We start from the raw sequence: 21,419 nt of genomic DNA, 5'->3' as shown, positions 1-21,419 counted from the left end.
GTCCAGAGGTGAGATGGAAAGGCAGAGAGGGTTAGGAGCTGGTTGAATGTTCATGGGGAATCGGGCGGAAAGGAGGAATGTGCTGTCGGGTGAGCAATTAGGGTCTCATAACAATGTAGGTATAAAAATTTTGTATGGGAGACTAACTTGAAATGTAAACTTCATTTAATTACAACAATAAAAAAAAAGAATAATCTAAAAAATAAAAAAATTCTGTCTCTCTATACGTATGTACATACATATATATGTGTAGTATATACACACACGTAAGGGACATTTTCTTCCATTACCTTTTCTAATGCTTATTGTTTAGGTATCAGAAAGTGATTGATTTCTCTATTTTTAAAGTCAGTCCTTTACTGAATTATTATTTCTATTACTTTTTCTAATATTATTTATTTCTATCCTGTATCTATTATTATTTCTAATAGTTTTAGCTTATTTTCTAAAGTATTCCAGATATGCAATAGTGTCATCTCTAAGTAGTGATTAGTTTTGCCTCTTCCTTTCAGTATCTGTATATCAATTCTTTTTCTTATCTAATTGCATTAGCCAGTACCTCTAGAACAAAATAGTGGGCATGTTTCTTTTGAGTTTAGTGAAGATACTTCTGGCATTTACCTTTTACAATGATTTCTTTTTTAATCTTATTAAAGAAGTGTCCATACATTTTGTTTTAATTAAGAATTTTTTAAATCAGGAATTACGTTATGGAATATAGTTTGGACATCTATAGAGATGATAAAATAATTTTCTCCTTTGATCTAGTGATATAATAAATTTCATTAATAGATTTCCTCATATTAAGCCCTCCTTAAATTCCTGGAATGTCCCTAAGGGGCTGAATTGCTGGGCTGAGGGCTGTGGGGACCATGGTCTCAGGGAACACCTAGCTCAACTGGCATAACATAGTTTATAAAGAAAATGTTCTACATCCTACTTTGGTGAGTAGCATCTGGGGTCTTAAAAGCTTGTGAATGGCCATCTAAGATACTCCTGTGGTCTCCTCCCATCTGGAGCAAGGAAGAATGAAGAAAACCAAAGACACAAGGGAAAGATTAGTGCAAAGAACTAATGGACCATAACTACACAGCCTCCACCAGACTGAGCCCAGCACAACCAGATGGTGTCGACTATAACTACCAACTACTCTGACAGGGATCACAATGGAGGGTCCCGGACACAGCTGGAGAAACATGTAAGAACAAAATTCTAACTCACAAAAAAAACAAAACACCAGACTTACTAGCCTGACAGAGACTGGAGAAACCCCGAGAGTATAGCCCCTGGACACCCTCATAGCTCAGTAGTGAAGTCACTCCTGAGGTTCACCCTTCAGCCAAGGATTAGATAGCCCCATAAAACAAAACGAGACTAAATGCACACACCAGCCCAGGGGCAAGGACGGGAAGGCAGGAGGGGACAGGAAAGCTGGTAATGGGGAACCCAAGGTTGAGAAGGGGAGAGTGTCGACATGTCGTGGGACTGGCAACCAATGTCGCAAAACAATATGTGTATTAATTGTTTAATGGGAAACTAGTTTGCTCTACAAACCTTCATCTAAAGCACAATAAATTAAAATAAATAAATAAGTAAAATTTATAGATTAAAAAAAAAAAATTTCCTGGAATGCCCTCAACTGGCCTTGGTACCAAGCTCAGATACTGGTTCATGATTGTTCATAGTAGCATTATTCACAATAGCCAAAAGGTGGAAACAACCGAAATGCCCATCAATGGATAAACAGATAAACAAAATGTGGCATACCCATACACTGGAATATTATTCAGCCGTAAAAGAGAACGAAGTTCTGATACATGCTCCAATGTGGGTAAGTCTTGAAAACATTATGCTAAGTGAAACAAGTCAGACACAAAAGCTTACATGCTGTATGATTCCTTTTGTATGAAATAACCAGAATAGGCAAACCCATAGAGAGAGAAAGCAGATTAGTAGTTTGCCAGGGGCTGAGATTGGGTGGGAGGATGGGAGGAGTAATGAATTACAAAATAGACACAGGGTGTTCGTTATGGATTGAAATGTGGCCCCAAAAATATGTGTTGTAAATCCTACCCTCTATGCCTGTGGTTATAATCTCATTTGGGAATGGATTAGTGTAGGGTGTGGCTTGAATCAATCTCTTTCGACATATAAAAGAGATTAGACAAGCAAGTGAAAGAAGCAGAGATGGGGGAAGAGAGATGCCAAGCCCATGAAGATCGCCCCGGAGCAGAAGCTCAAAGAGACAAGGACCTTCCTCCACAGCCAGCAGACAGAGAAATCCTTCCCCTAGAGCTGGCATCCTGAAATTGGACTTCTAGCCTCCTAAACTGTGAGAAAATAAATTTCTGTTTGTTAAAGCCACCGACTTGTGGTATTTCTGGTATAGTTGCACTAGGTAACCAAGCGTTCTTCTGGAGTGATGAAACTTTTGAAATTAGAGAGAGGTGGTAATTGCACAATATTGTGAATGCACTGAACACCACTGAATTGGTCACTTTAAAATAGTTAATTATATGTGATGTGAATTTTACCTCAATTAAAAAAAAAAAAGATATCCACGTTTGACTTAAAACTACCTCAGATGCTTAATATATACCTTTTTTTTTTTCTCTCTCTCCCTCTTTTTGGCACAAACATAATGCTACAGTATGATCCCAGGACTTGGCTGTCTTGGATAGGTGTGCTGTGGAAACCCGAGCCTGTGATACCCCAGGATGTACTCACAAGATCAACTCCATTTCCCAAGTGAGGTCGGATGTGTTTTTCACCGCTGAGCTGGAGAAACTCTGCATGGGCTCGTTCAGCTGAACTGTGCACACTGGGTTCACGCTGCCTATAATCAAACATCGAGGAGTGGTCTTGGCTTTTATTTTTATTTTTAAATTGCCTTAAAACAGTTTTTTCTTAACACATAAAGAAAGGTTGAAATAGACGACTAAGGTTCTAGCTTACCCACATCTGACAGTCCATTTTTCCTTTCATTTGCTGTTTACAAACTCCCAGAGCACTGCATTCATTTGGGGCTAAAGAACTTTTTGGCACTTGATGTTAACAGACTGGGTCTGACCCCAAGCGTCCCTGCTTTTCTGGCACTTCTGGCTGCAGGCACAGCCTACGGGGTAGGGACTTCCCCACGGCAGTACACAGCAGAGACATACCCCAGCTTCAGGGCAAATCACCTGCTTGCCAACAGCAGGGCTAGTTTTAAGGCTCCGGGATGGCTCCTAAGTTTAGGGGTACCTCACAGAGAACCCATTTCCCTACTCACAATGGATCTGTGTATTTATACCTGGAGTCCTCGGTGGTGCAAACAGTTAATGCACTTGGCTCCTAACCAGAAGGTTGGCAGTTTGAGTTTACCCAGAGGCACCTCGGAAGAAAGGCCTGGCAATCTACTTCCGAAAAATCAGCCACTGGAAACCCTCTGGAGCACCGTTTTACTCTGACACACACAGGGTCACCATGAGTCAGAATCAACTTGACGGTACTTGATTTTTTATGGATACCTGGCTTGGCTCAGTCAAGCACCTCTTTGGGGGTATTTGATCCAGATAATGGGACATTTCATTAGCCGGCAATTGTTTTTGTCTTACGGCACAAAGCTCTGGATTCACTGTGTGATCAGTAAGTGCTAAAATATTTTGATCCTTTCCCACACATCCGGCAGATACACAATACACGCAACAACCCTAAAGGGGAGAGCTGGACCTTGACGGGGACAGACTGGCAGAGGTGAGTAAGGGGGCCTGGAGTAACAGGCAGGTCCGGGCCGGAGCTGGGACGCCAACGCCAGCCGCCTGAGTCCAGGGAGCCCGCTCTTCATTGCTAAACAACATGGCCTCCAAAGGGCAACTTTCGAGTATTTTTTCAAAAAAATGTGGGGTTGTTAACCAATGTCATAAAACAATATGTGTACTACTGTGTCATGAGAAACTATTTGTTCTGTAAGCCTTCACCTGAAGTACAATTAAAAAAAAAAAAATCACCCACCACTAGCTTTGTAAGTGTTTTGATTGTTAAATGTGGCCTATTTATACATTTAAGGGGCGCTGGTGGTGCAAACAGTTAAGCGCTCGGCTGCTAACGAAAAGGTTGGCGGTTCAAACCCACTCAATGGCTTTGCGGGAGAAAGGCCCGGTGATCTGCTGCTATAAACATGACAGCCTAGAAAATCCCATGGGGCAGTTCTACTCCGTCACATTGGGTTTCTAGGAGTCGAAAATGACTCAACAGCACCCAACAACCACAACAAATCTGTACTTTTGTAATCAGGACAAGACACTCCTTGCAACGAAAGATAAATAACACCTAACATGCTCAGGTGGTTAAAAAAAAAAAAAAGAATTAATTCCTACTGTTGGCAAAATTGAGTCACAATGGGAAGATGTCATTATCCAGGCTATCCATATTCTGAGCCTCAACAAGAACTCAGAATCACTGAAAAGGGGAATCTGTTCACAACACTTGTCTTTACTCAGATAAACCAAAACAAACCCGTTGCCGTCAAGTCGATTCCGACTCATAGTGACCCTATAGGACAGAGTAGAACTGCCCCATAGAGCTTCCAAGGAGCGCCTGGTGGATTCAAACTGCCGACCTTTTGGTTAACAGCCATACCTCTTAACCACTACGCCACCAGGGTTACTCAGATGGCAGCCTGCTAATTTCACAGCACCCGAGAGTTCCCGGTGACCTAGTGCCCTCTGTCTCCCTGCAAATCACCCGCATGACACCTCACTTTCTAGGAAAAGCAGAAGCTGCATGTCTGTCAGGGAGGTGAATATGTACTGACATGTTAAACAGCAAGACTACAGAGAAAGCAGTACCAATGACTGTATTTCCTTCTTCATTTGTCTCCCCCACACGAGCACCCAGCTGAGCGGGAGCACGGGAGCCACCACAGGCCCTTAGCACCAGAGGCCACCCCCACCCCGTGCGCACACGCACAGCCAGCCTGGGCTCCCCACCATGCATCGCAGAAACCCTCCTCCAGGCTCTCACTACCTGGAGCACCACAGTCATTCAGCAGCGAGGCTCGGATGTTCCTCACCAGCAGTTTGAGCTCATGAGCCCTTGGCGGTTTGGGAGGGCAGGATTCCTGAGGAGCGGAGGCAGTGTGCTGGAGAGTCTGCAAAAAGGAAAACAAAGGGCATGACCCGTGGGAAAGACCTAGGGCTGAGCAGGTAGCCATCATACTATCATGGGGGAGGAGTCCTTTGGAAAACCCGCGCAGCAGGAACCTTTCCCTTTGCAGCCCGCACCTTTCGCTTTTATAGGAAGTACAAGGGTAGGTTGCTGTCAAGTCGACTCTGACTCATGGCGACCCCATGTTCATCAGGGTAGAAGTGAGCTCCATAGGGTTTTCAGTGGCTGATTTTTCTGAAGTAGATCACCAGGCCTTTCTTCCAAGTGCCTCTGGATGGACTCTAACCTTTCAGTTAACAGTCAAGGGTATTCACTGTCTGCACCACTCAGGGGCTCTCTCAGGGCAACGAAGGGTGTCAACAAACCGAGACCATTTCCCCTGCTTGAAAGCCTCTGATTTCACAAATAAAGCAAATGAGAAACATCACACTTTCTGCCATGGAAAGAGTTCTCCTTGAATCTCGCTGTAGGTTCATCCTGGGAGCAAATTTTGCAATGAGTCCACAATCTCTGACCCGGGGCAGTGTTTAAGAGAATCAGGACGTCCTCTGGAGGCTGCAAGCACCCTCTAGCCACTAGCAGCAAAGGAGGCCACACCTCCTAGACGCAAACAGCTAAGGCCCTGCAGCCACAACCATTTCCTAACTCCAGACAGGGGCTGGAATCCATCTGGGGAATAGCTAATGACCCTTTGGGTAATGCACTTCTGAGGGAATGAAGGGCAGGTGCAGCTGGGATCAGCTTAGGTCTCTTGGTGTCCTCAAATGGGCATCAAGGAGTTTCCAAAAGAAAGCACCCCCACAACTGGAGGACCCCACCTTCAAACCAGCAGACCCCAAACTAGCTTCCACATTTCCCTCAATGCTGAGAGTCTTCCTTAAAGGGGGCTCCTACAATGTTACAATGTTCGGGGGATCTTGAAGCAGAATCTTCCAGGTAGGCGTATCAGGTACGGATTCGCTCTCTGAGCAGAGCGCTAACTGACATCTCCTGCAACATTGGTGTTCTAGAAAACACTATTCCAGGCAGGGGCTCCCAGTGTGAGTTGAGAGGGCCTGGGGCGGGGGGGGGGGTCAAGAAGTCATTACAAAAGCCCCCAAAACTCAGGTGGACCTGTGCTGGAGACTACAGAATCCACATGCCTGGGGTGGAGATGAAATATTTCCTTCAATTGTATACATATACTTTTTTGAGTAATCAAATATGCACATTTATTTTAAAGTATCACATAATTAGTTTATGGTAGCTTTGGTCCTTTTATTTTCTGAATCAATGCATGCTAAAAATATGCTACGATTTTGTGAAGTCTCTCCAATGTTGCCATACAAATTCATTCTCATATTCAAAAATGATCAGGAACTGCTGATCTGAAATAAGCTGCCAGGATAAAAGTACAGAAGGGGCCGCTGCTGAGACTCTGCCCTCACCTCCTGGGAAGCCTGGTCTGATCCCTCCCTCTGCGGAGGCTGGCCCTCCAGCCTGGCCTGTGCCCCCGGGAAGCTGTACAATATCAGGAAGAAAGGACCTTGAGTTCTCATCCATTCACCCGCCTGCTGTCTGCTCCTTCTGCTGAGCTGGGAGCAACGGGATGGTGAGGATGGTTTCTGATATTCTCAAAACTCCCAGAGCCCAGAGCCGGGCACAAAACATGTGCTCAACTGGGATTTGTCCAAGGAAGCAGGATCTCCAGGCTCTGCGTGCTAATAGCTGTGACACCTGCGTAAAAAGGACCAGAGACCGAGAGCCTGCATCATAAAAATCACCTGAAAGTTATATTTTCAAACAGACTTCACCAAGAACTATAGAACAAAGATGGATCTTCTACCACGCTACATAAAGACTGCAAATAAATAAATAGTATATATATATGTATACACACACACACACACATATATATATAAGGAACCTGGGTGGTGCAAGCTGCTAACTGGAAAATTGGTGGTTGGAACCCACCCGGTGGCTGTGCAGAAGAAAAGGCCTGGCAATCTGCTTCCTTAAAGATTACAGCCAAGAAAACCCTATGGAACAGTTCTACTGTGTAATGTATGAGGTGGCCGTGAGTTAGGGGCTGATTTGACCCCAGCTAATAACGATGACAACATATGTTATTGTCAGATGCCACAGAGTCAGTTTCAGCTCACAGTGACGCTACGTTCAACAGAACGAAAACACTGTCCGGTCCTGTGCCATCCTGACAGTTTTTGCTGTTTGAGCCCACTGTTGCAGCTACTGTGTCAATCCATCTCGTTGAGGGTCTTCCTCTTTTTCGCTGACCCTCTACTTTACCAAGCATGATATCCTTCTCCAGGGATTGGTCCCTCCTGATAACATGTCCAAAGTATGTGAGACGAAGTCTCACCATCCTCTCTTCCAAGGAGCATTCTGGCTGTGCTTCTTCCAAGACAGATTTGTGTGTTTTTCTGGAAGTCCATGGTATATCCAATATTCAGTATTCTTCACCGACACCATAATTTAAAGGCATCAATTATTCTTTGGTCTTTCTTATTTATCCTCAAAGACAGATACATACATATCTATCTATCTATCTATATATAGATATATAAATACATTGCCCCTAACTTTATATATATGATTATATATATAAAGTTCAACAAACCAAACCCACTGCCATCGAGTTGATTCCAACTCATAGCGACCCTATAGCTCAGAGTAGAACTGCCCCATAGGGTTTCCAAGGAGCGCCTGGTAGATTCGAACTGCCGACCTTTTGGTTAACAGCTGTAGCACTTAACCATTACACCACCAGGGTTTCCATATATATAAAGTTGGGGCAGGAAATGCATGCTTCACGGAGTCGTGATAAAAACATCAGCTCACAGCGCAGAAAACTGGTGCACTCAAGCAAGGCTCTGCAGGTGTGTTGCCAATGAACACTGAGAGTTCAGGCCCAATGAGGTTGACCAGGGCAAGTGCTCCAGACAATGATCGAGCCAAAGAACCAGCAAGCAAATCAGATAGCGCAGAGGGCCCAGAGCCAGGAGGGAAGCCGGTAATATGGGCGAGGGGTCGCACAAAGGAGATGGGCCTCGTTAGTCCAGCCCTGTCCAAGGGAGAAAAGCTCTGCCTCCCAAAGGGAAGAGGCTGTTGCAGGCTGGGCAGCTACTAAGGCTGCCTGGCCATTGTCCCCCAGCCTGGATTAAATAAACTCAGTCCATCCAACGAGCCTTGCTTCTGGCGCCATGTTCTCAGGACTGGTTTGGTTTCCCAGGTACCTCCATCCGGGAAAGCATGAAATCCAGGATGGCAGGCCCTGAACGGACAGTCAAAAGTCACGTTTGGGCTCCTGGAAATCAGGGAACCAGGGCCAGGTGCTACACAGAACAGCCTAGCCTGGGCAGCCAAGCACTTCTTCCTTCTATCCTGTCTGACGGTGGCCATGACTGATCAGCAAACATTGCACATCTCGGCTCTGCCAAAGAGTTGGAGGGACACTGGAAACACACAGGTTCTCCAGGAGAGGTGGGTCATGGTCCCTCACAGGGTTCACAAGCACCCACCCCTGTGAGCGGGTTTACCTGAACTTCCTTGACACCCACGGGCTTTGTGCTCAGAACCACCGATGGGGAAGAAGAGCTAACCAGAAGCTTCAAGATATCCTTGAGAGTTTCAGATATTGCACTGGTCTCAACCACCTGGTCCTAGTGAGAGAGGAAAGAGTCACGAATCCCATCATCACCAAGCACTCACGCAAAATTAGAGGCAAAATGCACAGCTCTCTTACAACGTCCCCAATATGAAGCACAGTTGACATTAGGTCTACACTTGTTTTTGCCACAGTCAGACTACGACAAATAAGACGTTCAATCATTCTTCCCTGGGAGAGTGGGTCCCTTCTACTGATTTTAGAAGTTATTCATGCTTGTTATTAAAAAATTCTAAAAACAAAGACAGGCGCATCACAGAAATGTTAATATTCTATGTATATCCTTTCAGTCTTTTTCCCCAAACATATGAACACATGGTTTTTCTTTCTTGCATAAGATTTGATTTGTTTTTGGAAATTAAGAACTATTCAAGAAAATGAAAAGGGTCCAGAAGAGGGAAGACAAGTGTGCAGAAAAGTAACAAAGCTGGAGGACTTAGGTTACCGGATATGAAGACCTGTTGTTGTCGTTAGGTGCCATCAAGTGGGTTCTGACTCATAGCGACCCTACAGAACAGAGTAGAACTGCCCACATAGGGTTTCTAAGGTGGATTCGAACTGCTGACCTTCTGGTTAGCAGCAGTAGCTCTTGACCACTGCACCATCAGGGCTCCATTAAGACCTGCAGAGCTACCGTAATGAATACCCAGCAGGCTTGTGTTCACATGTTTTAGAATGTTTATAGCACCACCATTCATAACAGTCCCAAACCGGAAACTACCCCAATGCCTATCAATAGCCAGAAATAAATAAACTGAGGTGCAGCCACATGGGGGAATACTCCACAGCACCAAACACGAAAACGTACAGCTATACTCAACATGGATGAATCTCACAGCCATAATGTGGAGGGAAAGAAACCCAACACACTGTATTATTCCTTTATAGAAAGCAGGCAAGCTTTATCTATGCTGTTTGTGGCAGGCAGAATTCTAAGATGACCCCAATGGATCATTCCATCACCTGTGACTTGCTTCTAACCAATGGGATATGGCAAAGGTGATAGGCCAGTCACTCCTTTGATTAGGGTTTGTTATATGGCAAAGGGGATGGGTTGTGAAATATTATGTTATTTAAGACACTGTCTTGGGAGACTGGAGCGTTGTCCCAAGGATGACTGCCTGGTCTGGCCCAGCCCCTGCTCTGCCAGGCCATCTTACAGCAAACTGAGTCCGAATCTGCCACTAATTGAAAATCTACTCTCTGTGAGGACCTCTACAATAATAATCATCAAATTAGCTAACACAGCGTCTTACAATGCGTTAGGCTAGGGAAATTGCCTTCAGGTTTTAGATGTGTCCTTGCAAGAAAGGTGGGAAGAAGGGAACTCCTGCTTCTGGGGACAAGTGTCTGAGCTCAGCAGGGTTGTAAGGGAAGCTCTTTCGCCAGCAGGAGAAGGGATCTGACAATGAGGCTGGATGGAATGTTAACGGACTTCTAAGATTCATCAACTCCATTAGTCTACACCTCACATGCACACAAGTGCTTTAAAAAATTCCCAGGCTAATTCAACCTGCACGTTGGAAGAGACCCAGGCATCAGGCTTCCTAACAGCAGCCCCTGTGATACCAGGGTGCAGCCCAGGTGGATAGCCCCCATCAAGTCCATTGGCAACCATCCCCCACACGGCCCTGTTCCCCTAAAAGGTCAGATCCACATGGTTCAGGATTGCCTGCGAGGGACGGCTGGGCATGAGGGAAGGCGCTGCAAGCATCGCTGACCTAAGCCTGGTTTCATGGTGTGGCTGTTACAACACGCACGTGTTCCCCCACAGCACATGGAAGAATCACAGAAACTTACGGACTGACCTCCCGCAGAGCTTTGGGCCGGATCTGAATGGCCATTTCCGGCACGCTGATGAAGGACCACCGGATCTGGATGTTCTCCCTGTTTTCCTGCATGTGCAGCTCTAGCTGTGAAAGAGAAATCCAATCAGTTACTAGAGGCCCTCTCTTTACCAGAGCTTGGATGTGTGTGAGTGATGTGTGCACGTATGTGTGTCTTTGAGGGTACTGAGTACGTGTGTACATGCGTCTCTGTGTATGTGTGTGTGTGTAAGTGTATGTATGCATGCGTGAGAGTGTATATGTGTCTGTCTGTCTGTGTATGGAGTATGTGTCTCCATGTGTGTGTCTGTGTGTGATGTCTGTGTTATTGTGTATGTTATGGCTGTGTATGTGCGTGTGTCTGTATGTGTGAGCAGTGTGTGCAAGAGAGTATGTGTCTGTATGAGTATAACTGTATGTGGGTGTGTATGCCTCTGTGTGTGTGTCTGTGTGTGTGAGTGTATGTGTGTGGGGTGTGTGAATGTGGGTGTGTGTGTGGTATGTATGTGTGTGTCTCTGTATGCATGTGTGTGTGTGTGAGACAGTATGTGTGTGTATGTGTGTATGGTGTGTGTATGTGGGTTCATGCATTCATTTATTTTCCTAGAAAACTGTTTAGCCTCCCTCTTGGCATAATATGCACTTTTAAAATGGGAAGGAGGACCCCACTCCCTTCAACCTCCTCCTTCACCACCGTACCCCCCGCCCCTGCCAGCACCTTCCTTTGCCTCAGCCCCCCATTCGGAGAGGAACCTCACCACTGGTGGCTGAAAACCAGATGTCATCACACCTCTGCAGTCTTTTTTAAATGACTAGTCAGCTATGCTTTGCATATCTCCTTCTGGGGGCATCACCAAGGTTTAAAGGAGAGAGGAACAACAGAAGAGAATCCAGGGTACCCTACTCCTAGTCCTGGCCATGGATGCCCCCTACCCCGAAGCCCTGAAGAGCACGTGCAGAGCTGGGCAGCGCCCTGTCATCTCTTCCTGCCTCACCCAGCCCAATCCATCTGTGGTCGGCAGACTAATGGCTCCCAAATATGCCCACACCCTAATCCCTGGCACCTGTGAATATGTCACCTTACATGATGAAGTGGACTCTGCAGATGTGATGGAAGGAAGGCACAGATCAGATTACCCTGGAGGCCCTCTCTCTACCAGAGCTTGGATGTGTGTGAGTGATGTGTGCACGTATGTGTGTCTGTGAGGGTACTGAGTACGTGGGTCCAATCGAATCACACGAGTCCCTAACAACAGAGGAGGGAGGCAGAAGAAGGAGCAGAGAGGTGTGACGTGAGACTCAATTGCTGGCTTTGAAGATGGAGGTAGGGGCCAAGCCAAGGAACGCAGGCAGCCTCGAGAAGCTAAGACCAGCCCTCAGCTTACAGCCAGCAAGAAAACAGACCTTGATCATACAACTGAATTCTACCAACAACCCAAATGAGCAAGGAGATAGATTTTTTTTTTTTTCTCAGAGCTTCCAGAAAGGAACACAGCCCTGCCAACACCTTGATTTTAGGCCAGTGAGACCCACGTCGGACTTCCAACCTCCAGAACAGTAACATAACAACTATGTGTCATTTTAAGCTAACTTGTTAACTTGTTACAGCAGCCATCGAAAACTAATACATCATCCTTCATTTTTCAGCCAGAGGCTCTTTCTAAAGCAAAAATCTTAGCTGTGTACATCACCATCTGTTCACCCCACAAACAGAAGGGAAGGAAAAGAACAGCATTAGAGTATACTCCTGAAGGTTCGGGGACTTTCAACTCTGGACCTAGGAATGGGATAAGAGAAATGGTAACTTCAGCTCCATGGCCATTTCTACCATCCTTTCCCTTATCCTAGAACAGTTACCCTCAAGTCAACCCCTACTCATGGTGACCTCATGTGTGTCAGAGTAGAACTGCACTCCATAGGGTTTTCAATGACTGATTTTTCAAAAAGGAGATCACCAGGCCTTTCTTCTGAGGCACCTCTCGGTGGACTCAAACCTCCAACCTTTCAGTTAGCAGCTGAGCACGTTGACCATTTGAACACTCAGGGACTTCTCATTGCCCTATAATTCTAGGTCATTATAGGAAAAATGTATTTTAATTTCATTTCCGCAAGTAATTGAGTTGCCCCTCCCCTCTCCACTAGCCAGGTGGTGGGAGGTACTGTCATTCCGATTTCTGGCACTGCTTTCGATTTGCAGAACATCAGAGAAGAGGCTTCCACATTAATAATTTACCAAGTCTTCAACAACTACCTCTGCTTTGACAGGTAATCCACATACTGTTTTTAAACTGTGTTGAGACATCAAAGACACAATTGAGTTACAGCTGTCTGAGTCGCCACAATGGCAGGAACCTCATGATACAATAAACACAACCTCAGAGACTACACTTCTCAGTTTGTGTCCGTGACTCTCTCTGGATTGCTTTAAGGCTCCCTGGGTGGTACAAACAATATGCTCTCAGCTACTAACGTGGAGGTGGGCGGTTCGAACCCACCCAGTGGTGCCACGGGGTGGGAAGAAGATCTAGTGATCTGCTTCCACAAAGATTACCATCGTGGAGCACAGTTCTACTCTGTAACACATGGGGTCGCCGTGGGCTGGAATTGACTCAAAGGCCATTGGTTTGGTTTGGTTTGGTTTGGTTTGTATTATATACTACATTATTATATACTAGAGTATATGATATACTATATACTATTATACACAGATATGTCTATATACATTTTTTAAATTTCCTACACACAAATACGACATGGAAGCTTACAGTGTGAGAATTAGGAAAGGAAGTGAATGAAAATATAAGTATCCACACCATATAGCTCATGCCACGTTTACCCTACAAGTTGCCGGGAACTGCTTTTCCCTGATTTGAAAACCTCACCTGTAAGTGAACTGGGGAGAGTCGGACATCGTAGAGCTGACGCGCCGTGCCCTCAGGAGGAGCAGGCAGCACAGCAACGATGAACTGAATGGCTTCGCCAACCACATCACAAGACACCACCTGAAGGGGGCATGAGAACAGATGAACTGTTACACGAGGAGAGCAAGAGGTCATATTGTACACCTCTTCGTTTTACAGAATAAAACAATCTGGGCTGGGTGAGTTAGCTTGGACCAGAATTTAAAGATTCAAATCTGATAAACCTTCAGATCCACGTCTCTTCTATTACGTAGTACTGTGAAAATGAGAAACAGTGTTCCAAATCTTTTCCTCCTGGTGGATTTGTCAGGGGCTCGCATATTGTGTTTGGTGAACCAGAAAGCCAACAAGGGCGACGGGGACCCTCAGTGAGATGGATTCGCCCAACAGCTGCAATGATGGACTTGAACATGCTGGTCATTGTGAGGATGACACAGGACTGAGCAACGTTTCCTTCTGTTGTCCATAAGGTCACCATGAGTTGGAGTTGACTGGACGGCCGCTAACAATAACAGCGAACTCTGTCTTGTCATAATGTGGTTGTTATGCTCTTTACACGCATAACAAAGATTTTTTTTTCTAATTTTATTGTGCTTTAGGTGAAGGTTTACAGCTCAAGTTAATTTCTCCTTCAGAAATTTATGCATATATTGTTTTGTGACATTGACTACAATTCCCCTAATGTGACAGTGTGCTCCCTCTTTCCACCCCAGGTTCTCTGTGTCCAGTCATCCAGTTCCTGTCCCCTCCTGCCTTCTCATCTTGCTTTGGGGCAGGAGTTGCCCATCTCGTCTCATATAGTCTCATATATTTGATTGAACTAAGAAGCACATTCCTCACATATGTTATTGTTTGTTTTAGAGGCTCGTATAATCTTTAGCTGAAAGGTGGACTTGAGGAGTGGCTTCAGTTCTGAGTTAGCAGGGTATCTGGGGGCCATAGTCTCGGGGGTTCCACCAATCTCTGTCAGACCGGTGAGTCTGGTCTTTTTTTGTGAATTTAAATTTTGTTCTACCTCTTTCTCCCACTCTGTCCAGGACTCTCTGTTGTGATCCCTGTCAGAGCAGTCGGTGGTGGCAGCCGGGCAACATCTAGTTCTTCCGGGCTCAGGCTGGTGGAAGCTCTAGTTCATGCGGTCAATAACAAAGCTTTTTTTCCCTTAAATATTGCTTTATTCTGTTCTTCTACACCAGCTGATTTTAAATTCCCTAGATTTTTCACATTCACATATAAAAATAAAAGTCATTAGCCATGTTCTCTTGCTAAAGAAATGAGCCTTAAAAAGAAAAGTTATAGATGTCACAAGTAAAAAATAAACAAATAAAAAATGTACTCAGAACACAAGAAATTATTTCTATCTAAATATTTTTTTAACCCATCAGGGTTTTCAGGAACATGGGGGTAATTCAAAGAACCTAGGATATATATGTGTGCATACGTATGCTGTATTATTACAAAATTATACAGCAATACCAAAAATAGAATTATAAAAGGAGGTGATTTAAGAACTTATAAGCTAAAGGCAAGTAATTACATCAGGAATAAATGAAATCAGATCCCTGATATAAATCAGAAAACATTTTAGAGGGATGATTTTTATAGCTTCTACCAAACAGAGAAATATCAAGTATCTGCAATATAATCCTCTCTACAGGAGCAGATCTTCTAGAATGAAGGGTCAGTAACCCTCCTTGGCAGAACTCCAAGCAAGCTCAGTGTCCGATAATTACAATGCCAGGTGCCAGGCATACACCAACTGGGAGGAAGGGAGGAGGGAAGAAGGAAGGTGTGAGAGGCCAGGGGCATGCTGGGAACTGTCTAATGGGATGGTCCCCTTAGGTCCTGAAGGTTGTCTGCGTGTTTGGCTGAAACTGAGTCGTCAGAACATGAGAATAAGGGCAGACAGACGCCCGGCCTTCCCAAGGGAGCTGCTGACCCCCACTGCAGAGAGTCACTTGGGGAGGAAGAGAAAATTCTTTAATTCTCTGGTGTATTTATCAGAATCTAAAATACCAAGTGGAAAGATTAACCAAATACTATTTTGTCACACAGTTCAGGGATAGAACATTCCCCCTTTTTCTGCCTCATTCCCTAGCTAATTCCCCTTTCCCCTTCATACCCAACTATGCCCTATATCCAACTTCTCTCCACTGTAGGTCTGCCCTACTTGCCCCACTCAAATAAAAATGCAGCCTGTAGACAGAGACCCTCTAGCGGGGGGGCCGGTTTCCAACGCCCAGGATTCGAAGTCCACAATCACACAGATCTAGAAAAAGAACATCTTGCCGTCTCTCAATACTGGTGGAAAGATGCACAACCCTTATTTCAACCCATTCTTATAGCATCATTTTCAAACAATTGATCTACGTGGATTAGCTACAGATCTTCATCATGTTATTGCATCTCTGGGGGTCACAGAAGGTTGGGACAAAAAAAGTTGCATAAGAAATGTTGTCTTTTCATTTTAAAAATAAATGGTCTTTAAACAATCCTTTTTTGAGGAACATATTTTGATGTTGATGCCGGATGAGTTACACACACAAATGACAGGATGCAGAGAAAATTCACTATCCTTCAGCTCAACCATCCAGGCCTTCTACGGCTTACAGTAAAAACAAACAATGACTCAGTCACTTCTGTTATTTCTCTAGGACCTTCTAGACCAAGCCGATCAGAATTTTACCAAGAACACTGACAGCTTCATTACTGCCTTGATTCAGGCAAGAAAGAGTTTGATTTCCATTTGTATCAGTTCTACAAAAAGCTTCTCTATCACTCCGTTTCTTGATCTATAAGTAGCCCAAGCACTTGGTTAAGAAAAAGAAAATACATATATATATATTTTAAACTTCTAGCTCACAATTAACCGTTCAAGCCATGTCAGGAAAGTAAGTGGAATCACTAAATGGGCCAGTCTACTGATCTAAAATCAGTCTTGCAGGAAGTACAGCTGAATGCTCCTTAGAAGCAAGGATGACATGGCTTCAGCTCACTTACTTTGGACATGTCATCAGGAGGGATCAATCACTGGAGAAGGACATCATGTTTGGTGAAGCAGAGGGTCAGTGAAAAAGAGAAAGACCCTCAATGAGATGGACTGACTCAATAGCCCCAACAATGGATCCAAGCACACCAACGATCATGAAGATGGGGCAGAACCAGGCAACTTTTTGTTCTGTTACACACAAGGTTGCCATGAATTGGAGCTGACTCAATAGCAACTGACAACATTAATTCAAATGTCTTTTCATAGCTTCCTCTGTTCTCCTCCAGCCCTAGAGCTTCCCAACCCTCTAAATGAAATCAGTCATGCAGACCAGCAATGTCTTGGCCTCCCCTCCGTGTCGGCCATAAAGAAGCTAATTAAAATATCAACCTGGACCTGCTCCAACATTAAGGGAACACAACTACTGTTCCTATGGGGCCAACAGGGAGAGACAACAATTAGGGCCAAACCCTTTTCTGGGGCTAGCCTCTGTCTCTAAACAAACAATAAAGCCTGATTTGTCAAATGGATGAGAATAAAATAGAAAAGAGGCTTTTAAAATAAGTAATCTCCTTTTAGTGTATTAAGGTGTTATCCACCATGGGGATTAAATTCTATCTCCACCACACACAGTGGAGGGGACTTCGTTATCTGAAAGGGTCACCCTCTTGGAACAGCAGAATGCAGGATGACCTGAATGCCAGGTGTAGTGGATCTTTCCAGCTAGTTAGCCTTCCTAAGTGCTCAGGATGTCAAGGGTCGACATCTACTGAACACCGATTAACAGGTAGCAACCCTGATCTTGATCCTAGAGGCTCCCTGCTGCACAATGAACAATGTTCATGAGAATCCATTTGTCATGGATTGAATTGCATCCCCCCAAAATATCTGTCAACTTGGCTGGGTCATGATTCCCAGTATTGTATGACTGTGTACCATTTTCTCATCTGATGTGATTTCTTTATGTGTTGTAAACTCTATCACTATGATGTAATAAGATGGATTAGCGGCAGTTATACTGATGAGGTCTACAAGATTAGATAGTGTCTTAAGCCAATCTCTTATGAGATAAAAAAGACAGAAGTGAGCAGAGACACATGGGAACCTCATAACACCCCGAAAGCAGTGCCGGGAGCAGAGCACATCCTTTGGACCTGAGGTTCCTGCGCAGAGAAGCTCCTAGACCAAGGGAAGATCGATGAGACGGACCTTCCTTCAGAGCCGACAGAGAAAGCCTTTGCCTGGAGCTGACACCCTGAATTTGGACTTGTAGCCTAGTGGACTATGAGAGAATAAACTTTTCTTTGTTAAAGCCATCCACTTGTGGTATTTCTGTTATAGAAGCACTAGATGACTAAAACCCCATTCTTGATTTTCAATTTAGCTCCATAGAGAATCCCAATGATGTGCAATTGTTTCGATACAACTTTTAAATCTTTACCGCTTGAGTTTTTAAGTGTTTCTCTCTGAAGCAGTCTGATATTGGTTCTGGATTTTTTCAAGTTGATTAGAAACAATATACATTATCTGTGGTGATGACAAAGAACTTGGCCTGGGATGGGAGTAAACCCAATGGCCCCAGAGCAGGACTCAACAAAGTCAAGCCTTGAAATCACAGGGATGAGTCCCCTTGAAAATAAACCACTAGCAGCCGTGGAGTCAACTCCAACTCATGATGCCTCCATCCACAATGAAACCAAACGTTGCCTAGCCCTGTGCTACCTTCATAATCACTGTTGTGCCACTGTGTATTCTGAGTGCATTCCAACCTAGTGGGTTCATCTTCCAGCACTATTTTCGACAATATTCTGTGGTCTATAGAGTTGACATTGGCTAATTTCTGGAAATAGATCTCCGGGCCTTTCTTTCTAGTCTGACTTAGTCTGGAAGCTCTGCTGAAACCTGTCTACCATGGATGACCCTGCTGATACTTGAAATACCAGTGGCATAGCTTCCAGCATCAGAGCAACACACAAGCTACCACAGAATGACACAGATAGATGGGTGGTGGCACTTGAAAATAGCCACCCATAAACCCAAACTGCTTTATTCTTGAGAGTTTTCCCAAGGCAAGCGAAGGACTTGATCACATAAACCATTGCAAGAACAAGCAATGGAAGTTTGAACGGTCCCTTCTGGTTAAACCCATTCCTCTCTACCTAAGAGAGTGTCTTACGGAGGGTGGAGTCAAAGGTGGAGGTCTTGAGCCCAAGGAGCACTGGATTAAGACTCACGGATTGACTGTTAATGGCTTTGGTCAGGGTACACCTGATCTACCCTGAGAGGAAGGGGTTTACCTGGAAGACGCAGTTCAGACTTCTGTTGCCTGCTTTTGCAATGGTTCATGAACTGAGGAGTTCTTTACTTGCCTTGGGAAAACTCTCAAGAATACATCAGGTGGGTTGATGGGTAGTTATTTTCAAGAGCCACCACCCATCCTCTGTCAGTGTGTCATGGTGTGGTGGCTTGTGTGTTGCTATGATGCTGGAAGCTACGCCACTGATACTCCAAATACCAGCAGAGTCAGGATTCAGCGGAGCTTCCAGACTAAGACAGACTAGAAAGAAAGGCCTGGAGATCTACTTCCAAAAATACTTCCAAGAGAGAAGGAGGCTGATGAAAGCATCAGTAGAATGTGGCGGGTACAAAAATCTTAGTGTCAGGGTAAGGGAAGAAGACTGTGAGCTCCAGTTTCCCTGTAACCTGCAAGGGTTAATAGCGTGGGGGAGGTCTTCATTCACCTTGCTGGTGCTCCCTCCCGCTTCAAGTGCACACAGGAAAGGCAAATACTCACATACCTATGCAAACAGGGCTTATCCTGAAACTCTAGTCTTTTGTTTAAGTACAGAGGCGAAATTCCAGGATGAGGTTCTCTTAGCTTGGCTATTGCTTGCCAACAAGAATGTCCTCTAATGTCTTCAAATTCCACTGTCGCCCCTCCACCTTCCTTTTCAACGGAGCTCCACGGACAGCTGCCTCAGCTCCTTCTTCTCTTAGAACACTCCAGAGAACTGGAAATATTTTAATTACTTTTGTCTCCAAAAGGAACTAGCAACACAGCTGAGAAAAAAACGCATCTAAGAGGTTTATATTATGGAATATTTTTTACTATAATCACATTATATAACACCCCCAGGAAAGAACTCCAAAATAAATGAAAGTAAAGACCCTTTGCTAATCATTTGGAGCTCCTAATCAGATTTCCTTCCCAACTCTCTTTGATGTATTCTCACCTCTGTAAGTGTCCTCTGAGACCGTACAACTCTGATATAAAATACAGGGAAACCTGTGAGAGCCAGAATTTGACAGGACTACCGTGTTTATCCGGGTCTCGCAAGGTTTCCACTTTTGACAGGGTGCGGTCTTATCATTTTTCTCTCGCTCGTTTTAGTGGAAAATAATTGTTTTCCTTCTCTAACAGGTTTATGCCTTACATAGATTCCAGCTTTTGCAGGTTTTACTGTATTATTTTGTACTCCTCAATTTAATAAGTAAAGTCCATTAGTGTTGAATATTATCCGAACATCTATAAAGTTAATCCTGTGTGTCCACTAATTCACAGTCTATGGCTGCAGATACATTTTCAGAAGGCACTTTCCCAGGGGCCTGAGATGAAAAGCGTGGGAAACAAGACAGCAGCCAAACCCCAGGACTGCTGGCAGGTGATCTATTTTATGGTGTTTTGGGGGTGTGCCTCGGCCCCAGGGCTCCTTTCTCTGGGCTCCAGAACTCCTTCCACTCTGACACCCACCCCGAGCAGGTCTCTATCCCTTTTGTTACGATATTATACTTTAAAATGAACAAAGAGGCTTTTCAGTAATATTACACCAGTAGAAGGTATTGCTAACTTGCGATGGGGTTTAATGTGGGCATTCCTTGGGTTAAAAATCTGTGAACATTCTGGTCTTTTTTCTCAGCCTCTATATTATGTTAAAAGACATGTAGAAGAGATTTCCTTTAAAATGAAGGGCAGAAAGGAATTCGGTTCTTCCTATGCTGGCTTTACTGCTTCCCCTTTGGGCCAGGTTACTCTGCCACACCTATCCCCAGTGCCTGGTGCTCGGGACAAACAAACAAAAGCTCAGTGTGCCTGCGGCTCCTTCCACTCTGCTTCCTCCAAGCCAGGCTCAGCCTATATCTGAGGGCTGACTCAGCCCAGAAATCCACAGAAATCCGGGAGACACTTCCACCTCTGCCTTCTCTCTTTCAGGGGCACTATCTGCAGAGGTGGTGCCTCCAAGGAGGAATCTCCCAGCCTGCCCTTGGAAAGACCCTGGTTCAAAACAATTTCACAATCTATTAGCATTTTAGCATAAATACCTGGTTAATGGGGTATTGGGGATTTCAGGTCATGCAAAATTAAAAAAAAAAAAAAAAAGACAACCAAGCTTCCTAGTAGCAACTCCAGAGACAGACACAGGCAATTATAAATGATGTTCATTCCCCTTGCAAACAAAGGGGCCCACTGAAGTATGGAAAGAGCAGAGGAGATCCCAGAGGCTCTCAGAGCATGCTTCAGTGTGTAAATGTGTGACAGGCAGCCTTCGATAGGAAACAAGTACACACCACGTACAATATTCAGCCAGTGTGGAATGCGGGTTTCCCCTACAGACTCAACATGGAATAATGATTCTGGCAGAAAATTCCATGTAATTGCCCAAGGTGTGTTTGTTACTATGGTTTTATGTCAGCAAAGTTGGTTATGGCTTTTCAGTTCTCTTTTCTCTATCTTCATTGTCTCTTTCATGGTGATGCTGGTGGTGGTGATGGTGATGGTGGTACAGGTGGAAGTGGTGAAGGAGGTGGCTGTGGTGGTGGTGGTGATGGTAGAGGTGGCGGTGGTTGTGGTGATGGTGGAGGTCATGGTGGAGGTG

General features: G+C 44.7%; 1 protein-coding gene across 1 annotated transcript in view; it reads right to left on the bottom strand.

Moving 5' to 3' along the window:
- C2CD2 (C2 calcium dependent domain containing 2) overlaps nucleotides 1-21,419 on the bottom strand; it is a 73,956-nt gene that overhangs the window by 24,908 nt on the left and 27,629 nt on the right. The window contains exons 3-7 of the mRNA XM_004384873.1: nucleotides 13,521-13,640; nucleotides 10,621-10,725; nucleotides 8,685-8,807; nucleotides 5,008-5,131; nucleotides 2,728-2,836 (exon numbers count right to left, since the gene is read on the bottom strand). Coding sequence (XP_004384930.1) covers nucleotides 2,728-2,836; nucleotides 5,008-5,131; nucleotides 8,685-8,807; nucleotides 10,621-10,725; nucleotides 13,521-13,640 — 581 coding nt within the window. The remainder of the gene's footprint in view (nucleotides 1-2,727; nucleotides 2,837-5,007; nucleotides 5,132-8,684; nucleotides 8,808-10,620; nucleotides 10,726-13,520; nucleotides 13,641-21,419) is intronic.

Source organism: Trichechus manatus, unplaced genomic scaffold (genome assembly GCF_000243295.1).
Source record: "Trichechus manatus latirostris isolate Lorelei unplaced genomic scaffold, TriManLat1.0 scaffold00128, whole genome shotgun sequence".
Lineage (NCBI taxonomy): Eukaryota > Metazoa > Chordata > Mammalia > Sirenia > Trichechidae > Trichechus > Trichechus manatus.
This window is presented reverse-complemented; position numbering and strand designations above follow the sequence as displayed.